The sequence below is a fragment of the Sarcophilus harrisii genome, chromosome 3 (assembly GCF_902635505.1).
Source record: "Sarcophilus harrisii chromosome 3, mSarHar1.11, whole genome shotgun sequence".
NCBI classification, from domain to species: domain Eukaryota; kingdom Metazoa; phylum Chordata; class Mammalia; order Dasyuromorphia; family Dasyuridae; genus Sarcophilus; species Sarcophilus harrisii.
In genome coordinates this window covers 41,427,168-41,447,316 of record NC_045428.1, presented here as the reverse complement: position 1 = coordinate 41,447,316, position 20,149 = coordinate 41,427,168, and the positions used below count along the sequence as shown (strand labels likewise).

The 20,149-nt window shown below is 37.2% G+C and overlaps 2 protein-coding genes across 17 annotated transcripts in view; one reads left to right on the top strand and one right to left on the bottom strand.

Annotated features, from left to right (window-relative positions):
* Nucleotides 1–20,149, top strand: part of MED12L (mediator complex subunit 12L) — a 370,226-nt gene that overhangs the window by 138,803 nt on the left and 211,274 nt on the right. The window lies entirely within an intron of this gene.
* The window catches only part of P2RY14 (purinergic receptor P2Y14), a 38,645-nt gene continuing 33,372 nt past the window's right edge, over nucleotides 14,877–20,149 (bottom strand). For all 3 annotated transcript variants that reach the window (XM_023500746.2, XM_031957768.1, XM_031957769.1), the window contains exons 3-4: nucleotides 16,364–16,422; nucleotides 14,877–16,272 (exon numbers count right to left, since the gene is read on the bottom strand). In XM_023500746.2, coding sequence (XP_023356514.1) covers nucleotides 15,230–16,255 — 1,026 coding nt within the window. In that variant the 5' untranslated portion in view covers nucleotides 16,256–16,272; nucleotides 16,364–16,422 and the 3' untranslated portion in view covers nucleotides 14,877–15,229. The remainder of the gene's footprint in view (nucleotides 16,273–16,363; nucleotides 16,423–20,149) is intronic.

Below are 20,149 nucleotides of genomic sequence, written 5' to 3'. Positions count from 1 at the left end.
TTTTTTCCATCTTATCACTACCATCATCAGTTGAGAGGGTGAATGGACTAACAGTGAGAGAGTTGGCATTAGTGATATTAGTTCATTAATTTAAAAATAAAAAGATGGGGGCAGCTAGGTGGCACAGTGGATAGAGCACCAGCCATGAAGTTAGGAAGACTTGAGTTCAAATCTGGTGTCAGACACTTAAAAGCTTCCTACCTGTGTGACCCTGGGCAAGTCACTTAACCCCAGTTGCCTCAGCGAAAATAAATAAATAAATAAAAAGATGTCCCAAAATATTTGGTGAAAGATAAGTAGAAAGATAAGAGTGAATTTGATGGGGGTAAAGCAAAAAGAAACAGAGGGGAAAGAATGTGAGGGAAACTATGGTGACATGGGGGTATTGGAGGACACTCTTTTGAATTTGTATTTGAAGTATCTTGGATCCAGAGATCACTGGACTAAACAGGGAGGCTAAGGTGGGAGTTAACCAGATAGACGATGAAAAAAACTCAGAAGAAAACAGGTTGTGGGGCTAGAGAGAATGAAAATGACTTCAGTGATGACTTTTGCATGTAGGAAAAAATGAGTAAGAGATTTTTTTTTTGTTTTGTTTATTTGTTTTACTCTTGAGATTTAGGTATGTGCGTTGCTGTATTTGCTGAGAGGATCACATTTGGAGCTGGGAGTAAGCTGGGAAAACCTTAGAAGCAATGGTTTGTTTAGGGTCGCCTAGCTTAAGATCATATACCTATTAGGGGTCAGAGCCAGGGGTCTGCCTGGTTCTACACACTATGAATTTTTAGTGAGTAACTTGCGAGATTTCCAATGAACCTGATTAATCCTAATTACTCTTAAAATCTCCTGAAAGGAGCTCTCTTCTGTTTTGACTTGCTATAGCTTTACCTTTTAATGTGACAGCCCAAGGGAGGCAGCAGAGTCTAGTAGTCAGGAGACTTGTAGTCAAATCCTAATTCTTCCCTGAAAGGTCTGTGTGGACTTGGAGAATTCATTTAACAAAAACAAAGGTTCCCTTTTTTTGTTGTCTGTTAAACAAGGGGGGGTTGGGAGGGAAATAAATTATTTCTGACAGGGGATCACATCATAACATGGTTTCAGATCTCCATTTCTGAAACTAGCTATATGACTTGGGGGCAAAAGACTTAATCTAGGTCTTCTCAGCTGTAAAATGAGTAGAGTAACATTCCCAGTACCTGTCTCACAATACTTTTGGGAAGTTTATTTGTGATACTGTATATAAAATGCTGAGAAATCTTTAAATTATTAACGTTTCTTCTCTTCTTCCTTCCTGTCCACCTGAAATAAACTTAGTCAGTTCTTGATAATATAGACTCAAAACTAACCTTTTGGAATGGAGACATCTCCTACCCCCAAAACTTTGAGGCTGATATTTCTCAGTAGTGTGGGATAGTTTACTCTGTAACTATAATTGTGTAGATTTAGTGGAAAGACATCTCATTTTCTGTTGCTAGTGGCTGTCTCACTTTTATGATGTTTTTAAAAAAAATTCCTTTCCTGCTTCACTAAATCTCTCTCTTGTTTCCTCCCTCAAGGTTTGTTGTTAGAGTTTTTGTGGACAGATCCCTCAATGCTTTCTGAACCCAGCAGGAAATTGCTTATCACAACTTAGCTGATATTTCAATGACCTCTGTGGCAAAAATGGAGTACACATGGTCATGATATTTTCCTAAGCCATGTAGCTGGTGTTACTTGTTTTTTGGAGTGCAAATTAGCAAAATGATTACTTTCTATGAGTCAAAGAGAAATTGAAGCTATATCTCCCCTCCCCCCTCAATAAACCTTAGGACAAAAAAAACCCCAACAAACTTTTTTGAGTGGTCACAGACAGTTTGTTTTCTATCTTATTGATGAACACCTACAGGATTTTGCATAATTATTTGGTGCCTAAAAAAGGGACAAAGCTGGGTCTCTATTGAATTTGCTTCCCAGAAGCTGCATGGTGAAGCCCTCTAGAAAACCACAACAGTATATTGCATTTATTAAGCTCCTTCATATGCTTGTGCCCATTTGAGACAGACAGACAAAAATGAAACAGTCCCTGCTTTCAAGAAGCCTACATTCTTTTGGGGTAAGCTACAGGTTTGCATGTAATCAATAGATCTAAAATATAGATCCAAATAAATCCATGCTGTTGGCTAGTCTGGAGGAAAAAAAGGAGGTAGAGAAAGAAGAAATAGGAAAATTCGGAAAATTCGCATGTAGGAGGTGTTCTTTTAGTTAAGTTTTGAAGAAAGCTAGTGGTATTGTGGATAGAGTACCAGATCTGGAGTTGGGAAAACTCATCTTCCTGAGTGTGAATGAGAGAAACAACAAGAATCCCAATTAAGCTGTGCCATAGGGGATTAATGTGTAATGTCTAGAGACAGATAGTGGAGTATTTAAATGCAAAGGAGAGGAGTTTGTAGCTGATACTGATTAAGCACTTGGTTCTTGGAGAGCAGTTTGAAATGTGAAAAACTCACAAAATGTGTTATCATAGCCACAAGGGCTATGTCATAAAAAGGAACACAAGGTAATCAAAATCATTTAGAATAGGCTGTTATTGGAAAGGGACTATTTATTGGTCCCATCCTTAAGAATTAGGAAGGGTCATAGAGAACAAACTCATATGTGCATTATGTCTACATCTGCAACTGCATGATGTGATACCAGGAAATAAGAGTATGGTAATACAAGGTAATGAAGGTGCTTTAGCTATAAAGGGTATTTGGAAGACAAAAATGTGTCTAGTGAGCCTGCTCACTGATCTCTAGGATCCTTACTGACTGACTGAGTTGGGCAAGCCTTGGATAAACCATCCATGGGATTTAGCCTCCATATGTATATGTGATAAGGTTGTCCATAGGAGCAGGATGGACTCAAGTTCACATCATTCTTGACAATGGCTCTACCACATCTATACTAGAGGCAGTAGGTAGCTATTGGTAGCAAGCACCAGGAGCTTCTTGATCTTGAGAGTGACATTTTAGGATTATCACTTGAACCATCATGTAGAGAAAGAAGAGACTTGAGCCCAGGAGATGAATCAGAAAGTTATTGGTATAACCAAGACAGGAAGTGAGAAGAGCCTGGGCCAGGGAAGTGGCTTTGTGAGTGAAGAGGAGATGGTCATGAGGGATGGTGTGGTAGTAGACTAAATAATACTTTTATAACTGCTTGTATACAGCCACAGGTTGGGAGAAATTGAGGAATCCAGGATGATGAGTGTTTTAAATTTGACTCCAAAAGATGACAAAGGATTCTGTAAAAACAGGGAAGTTAGAGAGATGTATTTGGGGTGGAGAGGGGTGGGGGGAGAAAGAAAGGAATTCTGTTGTGGATATATTGAATTTGAAACACTTGTGTGACATCTAACTGAACATATCCAGTATTGGATATCCAGTTGGTGATAATGGGACCAGAGAATGCAGGTATAAATATGGCTGGGAGTCATCTGTGGAGAGTTGATGTGGTCACTAAAAGATGGAGTATAGAGGGAAAATTTAAAAAAAAAAAAAAAAAAAGGAAAGAAGGAAGGAGACAAGAAGGAAGGAAAGAAGAAAAAGAGCATTTCTTAAGCACATACTGTGTCCTTTGAGGTATTCCCACTGTGGCTGCAGTAACTGTGTTTGTATCACCTGGTCACAAAGAGAGAGGCTTATTAGGCAACTTTTAACTGGTTGACAGCTCCTGACAACCTGGAAGTCTCTCTAGTTGATAGGTTAAGTGATTGACTAAGCATTAAGAATCTGCATACCTTTAATTCAATATCCAAGCAGTCACGTGCACGGATTGAATTAGCAATTATTGTGGAAAGGACCATATTCTGGGATGACACGTCTGGTCCCCATGGTGACCCACTTTCCAGAGACCTCTTTTTGCATCATGACCTTGCTCAAGGAGAAAGTTTGAGAGATCAGCTCTATTTAGGCCAAGGTGGAGAAAGAGTTATTATGAGCTTTTCAACATGGAATAGATTGCCACAGGATGTTTAGCCAGGATCATTTGGGGAAGCCAGCCAGTTCACCTTTCCAAGTGCTCCAGTATCAGAATTTCCATGTAAAGCTTATAAATTGTTAGGAAGTAAAAATTCAGAACATTGCATTCATTTCATTGTTAATGCATTTGTAAGATGTAAAGCATGATAGATGTATAGACATGTTTATTGTTCAGTCATTTTTCAATAGTGTTCAATTTTTCATGACCCTATTTGTGTTTTCTTAGCAAAGATAGTGGAGTGATCTATCATTTCCTTCTGATCATTTTATTGATGAGAAAGCTGAAACAAACAGGGTTAAGCAACTTGCTTAAAGTCACATAGCTAGTAACTGTCTAAGGCCAGATTTGAACTCAGGAAGATGATTCTTCCTAACTTCAATCCTGGCACTCTACTGCATCATCTAGCTGCCTGTAGACAGAGAGTGACTGACATGCAGAGTGACTGACACACAGGCAGATACAGAAACAGATTTAGATACATAGAGAGGGTAGAGATAGATGGATAGATACAGAAGAGAGAAAGAAAGAAAGATAGATAGGTAGATGGATAGGTAGATAAATAGGTAGGTAGATGGACAGGTTGATAAGTTTGATTAAAAAATAAATGGATCGATAGAAAGGTAGTTAAGAAAGAGATAGAAAGAAAGCTAGCTATATAGATGGATGGATGGATAGATAAATAGGTGTATAGGTAGATAGATAGAATGGTGGATGATAGTTGGATAAAAAATAGGTGGATAGATAGAAATAGATGAATAGAATGATAGGTAAGAAAGAAAGCTAGATAAATAAAAAGAGATGATAGTTGGATGAATAGATAGATGTAGTAGTTGGATAGAAGTAAGTAAAGATATAACTTGAATGCTATCACAACTATCCAACATGGAGGCAGCATGATGTTATTTTGATAGGGTTTAGAAGAGTCTAGGTTCAAATTGCCTATAGTTTGGCATGGAGAAGAAAAGTCCAACTCTACTACTCTTTGATATTGAACAAATCATTTGACATTTCTTGGCCTCAGAGTCCCTGCAGAATGAGGTTTGGGTAAGGTCCTGCCAGCTCTAAAGCTATGGTTCTGTGAGCTCAGCTGTTATTTATACCTTAAGTAATTCTGGGAAAATTGCTGCCTTTCTTTGGATCTAATTTTCCTCCCCTCTAAGAGGAAAAGATTGGAGAAAGACCCCTTGTATTTCTATTGCCTATGGATCTAGTAGTACGTTATTTCTCTATTATTGTCCCCACCTGGTCAGTCATGGTAGCCTCCTTTCCCCTCCTCTCATATCCCATCTCTTGATTTAATCTGGGAGATGGGATTAAGTTATAGAAGAGAATGATATGAATACAGTATAAATAACTATCATTTTATGGAAACAGAATAAATTTTATACATAACTCCTATTTGGAGGAAGTGACATGTTTTTCGAGGACAATTCCTGGGGAGGGGAAGGAACATAAATAGTATACGAATAGAGTCTGAAAACAGCTTCCAGATATTACTGTGTGCCCAATTTCTTTAAATGCACTGTCTCTATTGTCCTATTAATAAAGTTGGGATAATGATAACCTTAATATTAATATTTAACATAGATTAAAACTTTTGGGTTCTTGGAAGAAAAGAAAATATTCCATGATATTTATTCTTAATAGGTCTGTTCCATTATCTGCCTTTGCTTAACATTTTTTTTTCTGCATCTAAATATGTAGGTTAATCAATCCACAAACATTTATTGGCAGCCTACCAAGGATGAAGCACTGTTCATTGCTGAGCTGCATAAATTAATTAATAAATCTTAGAATTAACAAGTAACTTATTTCTGTCTAATTATGTGCTTATATGGGAACAAAAATTATAATTCATAAGGAAAATCACTAAAACCCTAAAAGGTTTTTTTTTCCTCCTTTTTCCCCTACATGAAATTTTCCCTACATGAGATTTTCCCCCCCTATTTAGTCACATAATGTTTATATGACTGGTACATTTCTTTATTTTTGGTAGATTAATGGTAGATTAACTTTATTTTTAAAATGGAGTTTTCAGAATAAGCTTCAGTATTGAAGCTCTATTGTTAGGAAAGGATTCTTGGAGAAATGACCTCTCCACTGTTCCAAATAAGTCTTTTGAAGGAAATGATTTATTTGAGGAGGAAAACCTGTAAATATATTTCAACATCGCTCATCTTGGGCCCCACTTTTAACTTTTAAGCCCCACTGATATCTGTAGAACTGTGGGTAGCCATTTTCTTTTCTTCCTTAGATGGTAGGAATGATTTCAGGAAACTTGAATGCTTCATCATCTGATATTTCTTAAATGAAACCCTTAAAAGGTTCATTTTCTGTAAACTGTGGACTTCTGATATGAAAAACTGACAGTTCCCTTCTGTACAGTCACCCATTTAGGTCATATCAGGAAAGTTGGTAGGTTGGGCACAGTTTTATATCATCTCATTAACAGAATTTCAGTAAATGAGATTGATTGTTCTGATAATGTCGTTAAAGTTGTTTTTGTTATATGCTCAGTCAACCTAAAGCCTCTCAAGGATGCAAGATGTTCCTTTTGGAAGCAAAGGGAACTCCAGGGAGAGCAAAGATAAATGATTAACCATTTCCATGCACACGGTAGTTTTAAAAAATTGTTTTACACTCTTGGCTAATCTCCCTTGGAGAATATGTGAGAAGACAGGTTTCAGGAAGTTGTAACAAACAATAGTGGCCACATAAGGCCACAGATGAGCAGCTAGGTACCTCAATGAATAAAGCATTGAAATTGGAATCAGGCAGTCTTTATGAGTTCAAATCTAGCCTCAGACACATTTACCTAACTTTGTGACTCTGCGTAAGTCATTTAACCCTGTTTACCTCAGTTTCCTCCTCTGTAAAAATGAGCAGGACAAGGAAATGAAAAACCATGTTTTGCCAAGAAAAATGACAGAATCAAATGTGACTGAAAACAACAGATCCATTGAAAATGTTAAATGTCAAAGAAAGGAAAGATTCAATATTGGAATTTGACAAGAAACCTGATGCTTTTTTTTTTTTTTTTTTTTAAGATTTTAAACACTCAAAAGGCTCAAGTTGTAGAGGCTGATGATAAGACAATTGTAATTTTATCTTAAATTGGAAGAAGAGCTCCAATAGCAGCAATATTCTCCTTACGAGTTGATAGTAGATATCGAATAAGCATAAAAGAAGTGTCCAAACTAGTTTGGGTTTGGTTTTGTCTTTTGTTTCAGAATCTCATAGTTTGAGATTAATGAATTTTTGTTTAAAAATTTTTTACTAAGCCTTACTTCATGCCATTGTGCTAGGTGCTGAGGATATACATACTAAAGTAGGGGAGTGTGGTAGCCAAAGGGGGAGTATTTTGTTTTGAAAAGTTAAAGTGATGATGAGTGGAACCTCTGAGGGTAAGATTGATACATTCTTTTTCAGGGGGCAGTGATTTGAATCGGTTTGATTATGATTTGAAAAGTGGATTGTAGCTAGGGGTGGGAGGGGAAATATAGAGCATATGTGCAGCCATCGGGCTGCTGATTGAAGATAGCTGAATATGAAATATGACCAGAACTGGTCTCAGAAGCCATGAGGCTGCCATCAATGATGACACATAATGGGGCTGGCCCTTGGGTAGGAGTTACAGGGGGGGAAGAATTATTTCCTCCCAGGTAGACAGCTAAATGTCTTGTGCAAAGATAGCTAGGAAGTCAAGTACAGAAGTAGTTTCAGATTGGAGAGGCCAGAACTTGATTGGCCAAAGGATGCCGGTTAAGAATAATTGGCAGTATTTATATGATGTTTTAAAGTTTGCAAAGCTTTGTTGCTTTTTGACTGTTAAATAGGTCTATGAAGTAAGTGCTGCTTTCTCCTCATTGAACAGTTGAGTTAACTGTTACCAAGATACAAGGAGTGCCAGTGAGGTGATTACCTTTCCTAATCATCTTGGGCAGAAGTGTTTATTTACTCTTTTACTTCTTGCTAAAGATCAGTGTCTTCCTGTCTCAGCCTTCCTCCCTTCCTGACTCATTTTCACTAATGAGTCCAGAGACTCTGATCCTGAGAACAAAACCTTGAGAGTGGGAGAGATGAAACTTAAAACTAAGTGGGTGAGGGGGAAAAACTACACTTAACTGAGTAGAGAAAGGACAAGGGAGTCAGAGGAAAGAGGTGTTTTCAAAGAGATAGGAGCCAGATGAAGATAAGGATGGGAGAGTTATGTTGAGGAATATGTTGGGGTGAAACTCAGTGAAATTATACAGTGGGAACAAAGTATGGAATTCAAGGTGAGATGGAGCCTTGAGGTGAAGACATGAAATGAGGGGAAAATGTGAGGAAAGTAGGCAGACTAATGGGAAGGTTGTACCTGTTGATAGAGAGAGGGAGTGACTCATACCACAGTCCAAAGGGCTTCAGAGAGAGGCTGCCTATCGGGGGTGGAGCAGACGGTTTATGAATGAGTGATGGAACAAAGCTCTGGAAGAGATTGGGGACACAAATTAAATTTGTTGAACTCACAAATTAGAAAACCAAACCGAACATATTAGTGTCAATGTTTCATACGCAAGCATTTTTACTGTTCTCTTATACAGAAATGTTCACATCACCCAAATTCAGAAAAACAAAAAAGAAGAAATAAAATTTAAAGACAACAGTTAATGAGTTATCTCAGCGAAGCAGAGAGGGGCACTTCTATTTTCTGAAACAGGAAGGAAAGAAGGGAAGATGGGTGAAGATAGAGAAGAATGATGAGGAACAAGTGAAAGAAACTGAATAGTGCAGCCTTCAAATCCAATATTTATTGAGCTTATCTGCTGAGGTTGGTGCCTGAAGACTGGAGAAATTTTGACAAATCTTTCTGAGCATCATCAAAGGGCCCAGATGAGGTGGTAGCAGTGACAGAGGAAGGAAGGACACGTATTTGATAGATCTGAGGAATGATGGGAAAACTTAATAATTAAGAGGAGGGGCAAAGGAAATTTTGAGGGGAATACTTCTGAGTAAGTTGACCTTCAAAAAGCTGAGGACCCGAATTGTTTTTTACCAAGGTTAAAAAAAAAAAGACACATAAATATACGTATTTATGTGTATAGATATGCGAGTATGTGTGTATACAAATATATGTGTGCATTTATTAGTTACTCGTCCATTTATTTATTTTTCTGCTCATTCATTCATTTACACCTTAGCAAGTAGAGAATGCAAGGGCTCAGAAAAAGAATTTTTGTGTGTGTGATCCTTTGGTCCCTAGTACATATTATGAGTTGTTTGGATTTAGTAACATTTGTCAAACACTGTACACTACTGGAAGTGGGATGATTGTCCAGTGTCTATTTGGGATGCTTTCTCCATAAGAAGCTGTATTATTTTAATGCTGGCTAACGAGTGAAACAAGGTTAATGGGTTATGTCTTATCAGAGCCATCAAGTAGGTAAAATGGTTGTTTGCCAGACGCTCCAGTCACTTGAAAACAGCAGTGTACCATGGGCCTAATCACCCAGGCTTCCATCATCAGTCAGAGAGTTCTTGTTCATGACAGCTCTATGATTGAATACACACAGATGTTATTATTCTCATTTTGCAGATGGAAGACAGCCACTTCCACAGTCCCGATAAATTGCAGCAGCTGAGGTTGAAGTCTGTGCCCCTGATTCCAAAATTCAGTATCTTCCTCTTTATTGAGTTGCCCTAGACTTGCTTTTTGTGAGCTTTGTGATCTAGGAAAATCCCTGAGCCTTCATAGAGTCAGCTAAGATAGGAAACATAATAGATGAAAACTCTGAGCTTGGAGTCAGGAAGACCCAAGTTCAAATTCTGCTTTATACACTCATTGATTGATTGTATGAAGTAACTTAATCTGGGCAAGTTATTTAATCTTTCAGCCTCACTTTTCTTATCTATAATAATTTTATCAACATGATTGCTGTGAGGATTAATTGAGAGATTGTATAGACAGTGTTTTGTGCACCTTAACCTCATACAGAATTGAAAGTGCTTTTTATCATCGTGTCTATATCTTAGAGGCTCAGAGACATGAAGACTGACTTTTAGCAAGGAGTAAAGGAGTGTGTGTGTATGTGTGTGTGTGCGTGTGTGTAATTCGCATAGTAGAATAAGTCCTACAAGAGCAATTTGTAGAGCCAGCCTGAGTTTGAGAATCATTTGCGTCATCTCCAACACTATGTTCAATGGAGAAGAAACCAATATCCTTTAAATTGTTGACACAAGAACAGTTAAATGGGCACATGACTTTATTCCCTCCCCAATTAACCCTTTGTTTGCCAGGGTTTGCTAGCAACTTTTAATGGTAAAATTAGATTTTGGTTGAGTCACTTGAAAAAAAAATGAATCTTTGGTAATAAGTCACTTTATTGGTTCTTGTAGATTGGAATAAGTTACTGATGAGAGTTGACATATTATTTAGTATTTGTCTCTCAAGCATGAGTAATTAGAAGTAGCTGACTCCTTGAACATTATATTTCTCTCTTTAAAACAATAGAAAGGTGGTTCTTTGAGGGCAGAAGAACAAGTACATTCCTTGGTCAGCCAGTGTTATTGTTCATGAATTTTGCCTTTTTGAGTATTGGGGAAAATGTTGTAAGGAAAAACAAATTCTTTATTCTTAAAAGATAGTAACCTATGACATATACAAGCAAATTATTTACAAAGATGTCACTATTGTATGAATATTTTTATTTAAATGTTTGATAGTTTCAGGGGCAAGTGTTCAGTCCTTGGAAGAAGCGTAGTGATAGTGAAAATTTTCTTTACTATGATGACCGCATATTTTAAATTCAGCCGGAGTCAGGAATTGAGGTTAAGGGAAAATCTTCAATCTTTATTCTTTGTGGAGGTGAAGGGGGACTGTGAGCGGGTGCGTCATGAACCTGACCAGCTGTCTCTCTCCTCTCTCCCCGCCCCTCTCTCTCCACCCACCAAAGTCGTCCTTACGTCATTTCCTATATAATACATCAGAACTTGCACAAAGAGTGGGCGGGAGCCATTCTTTCTCCTAGCATATATTAATAGAATATGGTCCAATTATTATTTAGCCTCACGTGCTTGCGACCTCATTGCATCAACTCAAGCTTCAGCCCATTCCACTTTACAAGTTAATGGGACAGCCTCCAAAGTGATTTTTGTTCCATTCTCTATTATTGGAAATTCAGGATTTCCTTTCTACTTTGTCCCTAACTAGTTCCTTCTTGTTAGATCCAGTTGGAGGCCAAAAATGCCTTCTTTTTAATTTTGCTAGAGAATTAATAACAACTGTAACTTTCAGATGTATTTTTCTGCTGATGTAATCACAGAGTCAGTGTCCTAGAGTAGGAAGTGTCCTTAAGCTTGGTGCATCTATGCAATCCAATCTATGATTCTTGTGTGTCTAGAACTGAATATAATATTCCATATGTGATCTGATCAACTCAGAGTGCAGTAGAAATTAAGCTAGGTCCTTCTGTGTCTCTTACCCTTTTTTTTTTTTAAAGACATTTTTAGATTGATATCTTTTGGTTCCCCTCATATTCTCCCCTTTATCATCTCAAACAACCAAACCTTAGAACCAACATTGCATATAATGTCTTTTTTCCCCTGATTTATTGATGAATATCGATGACTTTTTTCCGCTCTTTTTTTCCTCTCTTTTCCTTTAATTCCCTCAGTGGATTACAACAGTTATCTTTATCAGAGAACATGCTCTTAACATTTAATTGACCTTAGATTAAATAGACATGACATTTCTAAATGTTTTGTAAGTTTCTTTGTATATCATTGTGTAGATATGTACTAAGCTTTGCTTCCATCTGTCATCAGAGCACTAACCTATCTGTGATGTCTGCATTTACTTCCAAATCCACCGTTCATGGGGTCATCTATTTTAGAGCTAGAAGGTCTTTTCCATTTTGAAATGAGGCATTTGTGTCATGAGATGATCAGTTATCTTGCCTAGAGCCATAATGATAATTAGAGATTAGGAAGAGATTTGAACCAGATCCTCTCACTCCAGAGCTATTGATGTCCACTTAGGTTACCTCTCAATCCCAGCAGTTATTTAAGCTATCAGACTCTTTGGATCTTGGCCCTGATAAAGCAAAACTTAAAAGAAAGAAAATTAAAAGGAAGTTTATTAAAAAATACATCAAAATAACAACACATCCATGGGCCAATTCAGGAAGGGATTCATGACAACTTTATAAAAAGATGGTTCCTAATCAGCACAAGGGGATGATTCATTGCATCTCAGTTCCACATCCCCCCCCCCCCCACCCTCTCCCAAGGTGTAATAGGTACTTAATATTTAAGTAGTAGAGTTATGTGCTGAATACCTGCAGACTGGATGATGATGTCTCCCCCAACCCTGGTCATTGAGTCAGCTTAGCTTTCAATAACCCGATTTTGGACTTTTAAAGTTAGCTGTGAGATTTGGGGAAATAATTAACAATTACTTTGTAAAGATTTTTCCCTTTATTTTTCATTTATTGTATTTTTTTTTTTTACACTTTCCATTGTTTCATTCCCATGTCTTTGTGATAGGATTTGACCATCAAATGTTGGGGTGAGGGAGTTTTGAACCCAAAAATATATTGGGGTTAAGGAACGGTGTCATAGGATGTCTCAAAAGAATTTGTAGGCTTAGACCATCTCTAAATCAAGGGACAAAGATTTGATTGTGTTGCTAAAAGCAGGCTAAATTCATGAGAAGTTTTTAGCAGTGAAAAAAGTTTTGGCAATTAAGTTCCTTCCCTAGCAGAATTCACAGTTAATCAGGGGAAGATGCCATTTAGGTGTGGTAAGTTCCTAATGAACTCCCCACACCATAAGGTGGGTTAAATTCCTAAAGGAGGAGTTTAGTGGAGTATTATGCCAATAACTGGTGGGATAACCCTAATAAAAATTAGCACCCTAAAAAAGTTAGCCATTGTGACAAGCAGACTAATCCTAAAAGAGTTAGAGAGTTAGTGGGATAGACAGTAAGTTCTTTTATAGGGGAAAATAGAACTCCATGAATTGACATCATAACTTTTTGATTAGATACTATAACTGGAAGTTATGATGGTTTTAACTAAAGAATTGGAATTCAATAATACTTTAAGGTAACAAAAGGCCTAATCAAAATCAAAAGGTCCACTTATAATCTTATCAGTGCTCCTCCCCATTTACCTCAGGGACTAGCTTGGCTTCCAGATTGTTTACAGTAATTCAGGCTCTCTGTCAAACCTCACTTAGCTACCAAGGGACCTCATCATTCATGCCTTTCTCACCTCTTAGAATCAGGGAGGTGAATCTCACTTAAGACCACTCCCTATTATTAGTAATTGAGCTGAAAGGGGGCTTTGTAGCAGCAGGTTCTGTTTTAATTTTTAGTATTAATGGAGAACGTGGGGGCTTCCTTCTCTCTGAGCTCCAATTAGCACTCATATAGGTTAAAGGTTTTCTAAATGCATTACACACATTATTTCATTTGGAATGATAGTGGTAGAATACTAGCCCTAGAGGCAGGAGGACTTGGATATTTATGTGATACTAGCGGTGTAACACTGAACCAAGTCACAAGTACACTTAAGTTTGTCTTACCTATCTATCAGATGATTTGGAGAAGGAAATGGCAAACCACTCAAAAGCCCCAGATGAAGTCAGGAAGAGTCATATGTCACTAAAACAAGTCAACAACCACCACCCAAAAAGTCTTTTATTAACTTATTCAAATGAACCTCTTAATATTTTGGGTCCTTTCATAACAATCCTGCCATTGAATAGAAGTCATTAGATCTAGATCATAGCAAGATTGTGAAGTTTTACTAGCCCTTATTGTGAATATATGTTAGATTCTGCTACTTGGATCTATTTTTGTACAATTGCCACATCTTGGAGTAATAAGAACATTTTACTTGTTGGCCAGAACCTGCCCTCAAGGGTTAGAGAATTCTTTTAAGTAGTAAATGCCTTGTACCAGGTAGACATTGAATAAATATTTATTAATCGATGTCACATACCTACTTTGAGATAGACATTGTGTTAAGTTCTGTACAATGAATGAATGTACCCAGCTCATAACCTCTACAGTTCAGTAAGCAAACAGCATGTAGCTACTAAGCACCCACTGTGTACATGGAGCTGTTCTAGGTGCTGGACCCAATATGCCCTCAAAGAGTTTATATTCTTTTGGAATACAAGGAACTGCTTCAGTCTAGTTCTATATTACCTTTGCTCTATTATATCACGGGCAATATTAGGGCAGTTCATTGAATTAAGCATGCTTATTTAATTCTTACTTGAAAAGCTAGCAATGATCGAGAGAAGCCAGGATATAAAAACCAAACCAAGTGAATTCTGCCCATTTGCTGCAGGACATCTGTTTGTGAAAGACAGTATGGGCTTTGCCCCAAATGGGGGAAAGATCTTCTTGCATCTGTGCTAATAAAAATCAAACATCATAAACAAACTTCTTGTAAACTTTGGTCAGCTGTCTTGTTATGACTTTGAAAATCCATCTAGTAAAAGTTCATTGGGATGATCTGTATCACTTACCTTCTTTTCTTTTAGTTTTATTGTCTTTTCTCTAATATTTATACTTTTATCTTTTTTTTTCTTTCAAAATATTATTTGATTGGTTTTGAATGGGTCTGTGTCCAGGGTCTCTTTATTTGAGTATTTTCTTGAATAAAGGCCACTATAAGCCTCCAACCTTCCCTCCTTTTGCAAGTTCTTCATTTGAGGGTAAGACAAAGAGTGTGAGCAATTTAAAATCATCATTCCATTGCTGCTTCTAGTTTTAAAGTACATTAACTGATCAAGTTAGTCATAATAAATATTTTTATCTGTTTGCCCCTAGTACAATATAGTCTCCCTAAAGACAGGAATTGTTTTTGTTTTTGCATCCCCAGTGCTTTGTCCAGTTTCTGAAACTAAATAAACTTCTGTTGGTTGGCTGAATGAAGGAGGAAGCCTTCTAGTTTGCTGGAATATTTATAAATCATACCTGCATGCTTTTTTTTTTAATCAAAGGAGGAATCTTTCAGTTTTATGAGCAGACTATTGACTGAGTTTTTCTTTGATGCTGCTGTAATGCAAAAAGTTCTGTATATGGAGTTTTTTTTTTTTTTCCATTGTTATAAGTATATTTGTTGCACAGTAATTCCTGGAGACTTTTCCTAGCATAGTTCATCTCATGTACTCATCTTGGCTGGCAGTGCAATGCAAATAAAGTGATTCTCTCTGTACTGTTCCCAATGGGGAATCAGAGTGTATCTGTGCTGTCCAGAATTGCATTGTCCATCATTTCATTGCTTCTCTTGGTTTTGGAGGCTTCTGGGGTATGTCGCACCTTTAACCTGAAGTGGAACTTCTTCTGCAGTGTTTCTCTAAATGGTTGACAGAGAAAGAAATAAATAATGGGATCCAGACATACATTGGCTGCGGATAGGAACAGAGTGAATTCTTTTGCATAGAGCAGGATTTCTTTGGATTGGCAGTCATAATGTTTTTCAGTTTGGCTTCTGGTGTAGGGGATTCGGGCAATGTGATAGGGAACAAAACACACACAAAACACAAACATGATGCAGAATATATTGCGACTGGATTTTTTCTTGACCGAGATGGATTTTCTTCTTGACCTAAGGTAAGATTTGTAGATTTTCCTCGTGATGGCCGTGTAACAGATGATCAACAACAGGAACACAATCCAGAAGATGGCCACAAAAATGTAGTTGGAGGCTGTATGCCACTTGAGCCCCATTTCATTTTTGAGTTTGATGCACTTAATGTTGTCGTCCTCCTTAGCATTTTGGTCAGTCAGAATGATGTTGGGGATAGCCAGGAGGAGCATCAGGACCCAGATGAAGAGAGAGAGGATCTTACTGTAACTAACTGTGTGAACAAAAGAAGCCAGTAGGGGCTTTACGATCTTGTAGTACCTATCAAATCCGATGAGCCCAAAAAATACGATTCCCACGTACATGTTGACATAAAAGATCACTGCAGAACCTTTGCACACAAAGATGCTCAGCTGCCAGGGTCCTAGTTTGGAATCACTCAGAACTTTGAATGGGAAAGTTAGACTCATCAGAAAGTCAGCTGCCACGATGTTCTTGAGATAGACGATGAAGCTCTTGCTGTTGGAAACATAAAAAAAGATCCACGCGGATATCGCATTGAGCAGAATCCCACCCACGAAGACAAAGAAATAGAGCAGAGGAATGATGTATTGTGTGATTAGAGAATTCAGAGGACATTCTGTATTGTTAGCCACTGTCGTGTTGTTCATCTTTTTCAGTTAAAGTCCTAAAAAAAGACAAGATTCAATTAAGCTAATAGAGCATATAAGGTCTCATGTTAGTAGAAAATAAATTTAATAGAAGGAGATTGAACAAACCTCAAAGGTCTCACTTTGAAGTTAGAATACTTTCTTTGGCTGGATCCAGGAGTACTCTTCTGTAAAGACAGAAGACAGAAAGAACAAGGGATTTTACACCTTATTAAAGCCATGGATTTTGGGCTAGGTTACCTAAACTCTTTGGGCAAGTCATTGATGTGATGGTTGACCTAGAAGTTCCCCTGCCTCCAAAAATCTATGACTCTAAAATTCAGGATAAGGATGGTAGTGGGTTGGAAGGAGATAGTACTTTCTATGCAAAAATGGAGAGAGGAAAGTTTCTCTAAACATTGGATATCATGGCTGAAATTTAACAAAAAGGTAAACTGAGGCAGATTTGTGACCAAAATAAATTTATCAGCAATAGCATGCTGCCTGTCAATAAATGGAATGGTAGATTGTTAATGCTAAAGATCCTGACTAAAAGGTCAATTTGCTCTATATCTGTTTTGGGGAATACAACGCAAAGAACAGGATTAGTGAAACCTTATTTCATCAAGGAAATATGATTGGTTACTGAGCTGAAATGTAGGGGATAACATGATTTTTCTGGAAATTTGGTAATGGGGCTGGCAATGATTCCTCCCCACCTTCTTTTCTCGTGAATCTTAAGTACTCATTGTTTCAGTCCAGATGTGGAATAGCAAAACAGACATCCATAAAGGATAGCTTGGTGGTGTAAAGATTTTATGCCTTACTCCCTTGTTCACATGTATTCTTTAAAGTCAGTTGCATTTCTTGAAGCAAGAAAACTGAATTTTTAAACTTGACCCATTATAGGCCAGGTGAATTCTGAAAAAAGTTTAGAAGACAAAGAACCATGACTTAAGCAACAACAGAACAAAACTAATTAATTGGAAATAGAATCAATAAGAAACTGACATAAGGTCAATCTTAAAGTACTCAATGGTTATATGCAACAATATCATGTAAGGTAAATGGGAAGAAAATAGTATTAAACTAGAATAAATAATTATTGAATGCTTATGTATTTGACAATTTCACAGATGTTTCAAGTTTTTGCTTGACATGAAAAATAAACAAATGAATGAATGAATGAATATACCTTTCTTTATTTTCTAGAAGATCTTGGAGAGAGAGCCAGTGTTATGTTTGTGGGAAACATATTTCAGTACTTAATTCATTAGATAAATCCACTGCCGTTTTGTAAATTAGGCTCTGTTTTTTATTTTCAGATATTCAGCATAGGAAAATTCCTGGAAGTAATTTTCCCTAAAGTATGACCTAGGGATTACTTGAGGTTTCCATAGTTCAGAGGTTCCTAAAGATCATTGGGAGCAATAAATTAGATTAATGGAGGGAGATTTTAAGTATTCTGAGGGATAATCTAAAGCAGGTGGAGGAGCTGAGAAGCAGCTGCTGATAAAGGCAAAAAGTAAAAGGGACAAAAGGATGGTCCAAAGATACTGTGGGGTATTTAGGCAGCAGTGCCATGGAGCCAGAATAGTTGGCATGGAGCCAGGAAGACTTAACTAGCTTTGGCTACCTAATTGCTGTGTGACTGTGGACACTGAGTATAGACGTGAAATCTTAGCTCCAAATTATCTGCAGTTTACATAGAAATTGTAAGGAGATGCTCAACCGATGGATTCAAAAATAACACAAGGTCAAAGAGGACTGCATTTTCTAACTGGGCATCTTGTTTGGATCTCCCCTATGTCTCCCTCCTGACTTCTCTGGCCTTGTTCCATATCTCAGCTGAAGTCTTCCCTTCAGCCAAAGCCTTTGCCAGTCCTCCTTAATCTTAGTGCCTCCCTTCTGAGATTACCCCCACTTGAGCCTTTATATATCTTGCTTATACATAATAGTTTACATGTTGTCTCACTTATTATGCTTGTGAGTTTTCTTGAAACAGGATCGGGGTGGTTTGCTTTTGTTTACACATAGCAGGTGATTAATAAATGCTGGCTGACTGATTCTGTGAAATTCATGGAGCATCAAAAGCCTTTTCCAATCCTGTAGCCTTTATATTCTGCTGACAAATCTTTCAAAATTCAAAAAATAGCATAACAATTCTCAGAATTGATTAAATTAAATCACCATCCCCCAAAATCTATAATCATATTTTATTGATTTTAATGTTGAGATCATGGGTTATAGACCCTTAGATCTCATCTCTCCCATTTTACAATTGAGAAAACACAGTGAGAGATTTTAAGTCTTATTCAGGATAGGCAAGATAGGATTTGAATTCAGACAGACCTTATGATTATTTAAAGTTGAGCGTTGTTTTCCATTGTCCCATGTTGCAATATTTGTCTAATTCCAAAGCACAAGACCAGAATCACGTTCTTATAGGGTGTCCTTGGCTTATTCTAATGTCTCAGAGGCAATTTGGGCAAAGAATCAAGACTACCTGAGTTCTATTCCTGTCTTAGACACTTAATAGATGTGAGACTATGAGCAAGTTAATGGACCTTTCTGAGTCTCAATTCCCTTACCTGTAAAGATGGGAATAAAACTAGTAGCACACCTACCTTTACAGACATTTTGAGGATCAAATGAGATAATATACATAAAGGCAGTAAACGTGGGGCCCCCAAAATGGGTCCTATGAGTCTCATATTGACTTAGAAAACCACTTATGAATATTATCTGTTCACTATTTCCCGATTACATTTGGATCTGATTCAGGCAGCACTTGGGAGTTTATGAGCTCCTTCTGATGTAAAACACTTTGCAAATATTAAAAAATGCTACATAAATGCTTGCTGTGAATATCTCAAAAATGGTGGCTTCACATTTTAATTTAATTGCATGATAACCGTTAAGTATCAAAGTAGCATTTGCCATGTTGTTTACAATCAAGTTTTAGTTTCTTTAGTTTTTATAGATGCAAATGTCATTTATGAAGAAAAATAATACTCATTCTGTGAGCACATACCCTAAGGAACTGTGCCATATGCCCCTATGTCTAGAGTTCTGTTCTGTAGCTCTTCAGAGCACTCAAAATCTTTCTGGAGTGATAAAGCATGATACAGGCTTTCAAAAATATTCTGTCTTTTTGTAGAGGAATCATTGTATGGAATAAATTAGATAATTAAGCATTCATGCCAATATTTCAAGTTGAAATGCAAGTCTTACTCTTTGCTTAAACTAATTTTTTTTTAATAGTGGGGCAATTTGATTCTAATGCTAAGAAAGGAAGTAAAAGGAAAGGGTTCACTGGAGGCAAAGGGCCCAATGAATCCTTTCTGAAATAGGATGGTGATGATAGTAATAAGTAATAACTTTATGTCAGGCAAGTACTTTACAGTGATCTCATTTGATCCTCACAATAACCCAGGGAAGTAGGTGTTGTTATTATCTCCATTTTCCAGATGAGGAAATTTAGGCAAGCAGATTAAGTAACTTGCCCAATATCACTGGACTAGTATCTGAGGCTGAATTTGAATTCGGTTCTTCCCGATTCTAGATGCAGCACTATGCCCTCCAAGGCTTTACATAGTTTGTTTAGGCCATGTTCTCAGTACGATGTAAAAGCATTGAGAGGGAATTTTCCTTAACTGAGAATTTCTTCTTAGTTTTAGTACTCATCCCCTTTTTCTCTTTACTGTGTACCTCGTACTATGCTAAGAAGTAATGATTACATTGTTTAAAAATAGTTACAATTCTGAGCCCCTCCTTGAGTTAAATTTTCATATTTTAAAAATTTGTTCCATTTTGCTTTTAATGGTTATGGGAAGGGGGCAGTATCAGAAGAAGGAAGCATGGTAGGTGTCGTTCATATTTTTGGGTGACCAAAGCTGTTGTAATGCTTTCTGG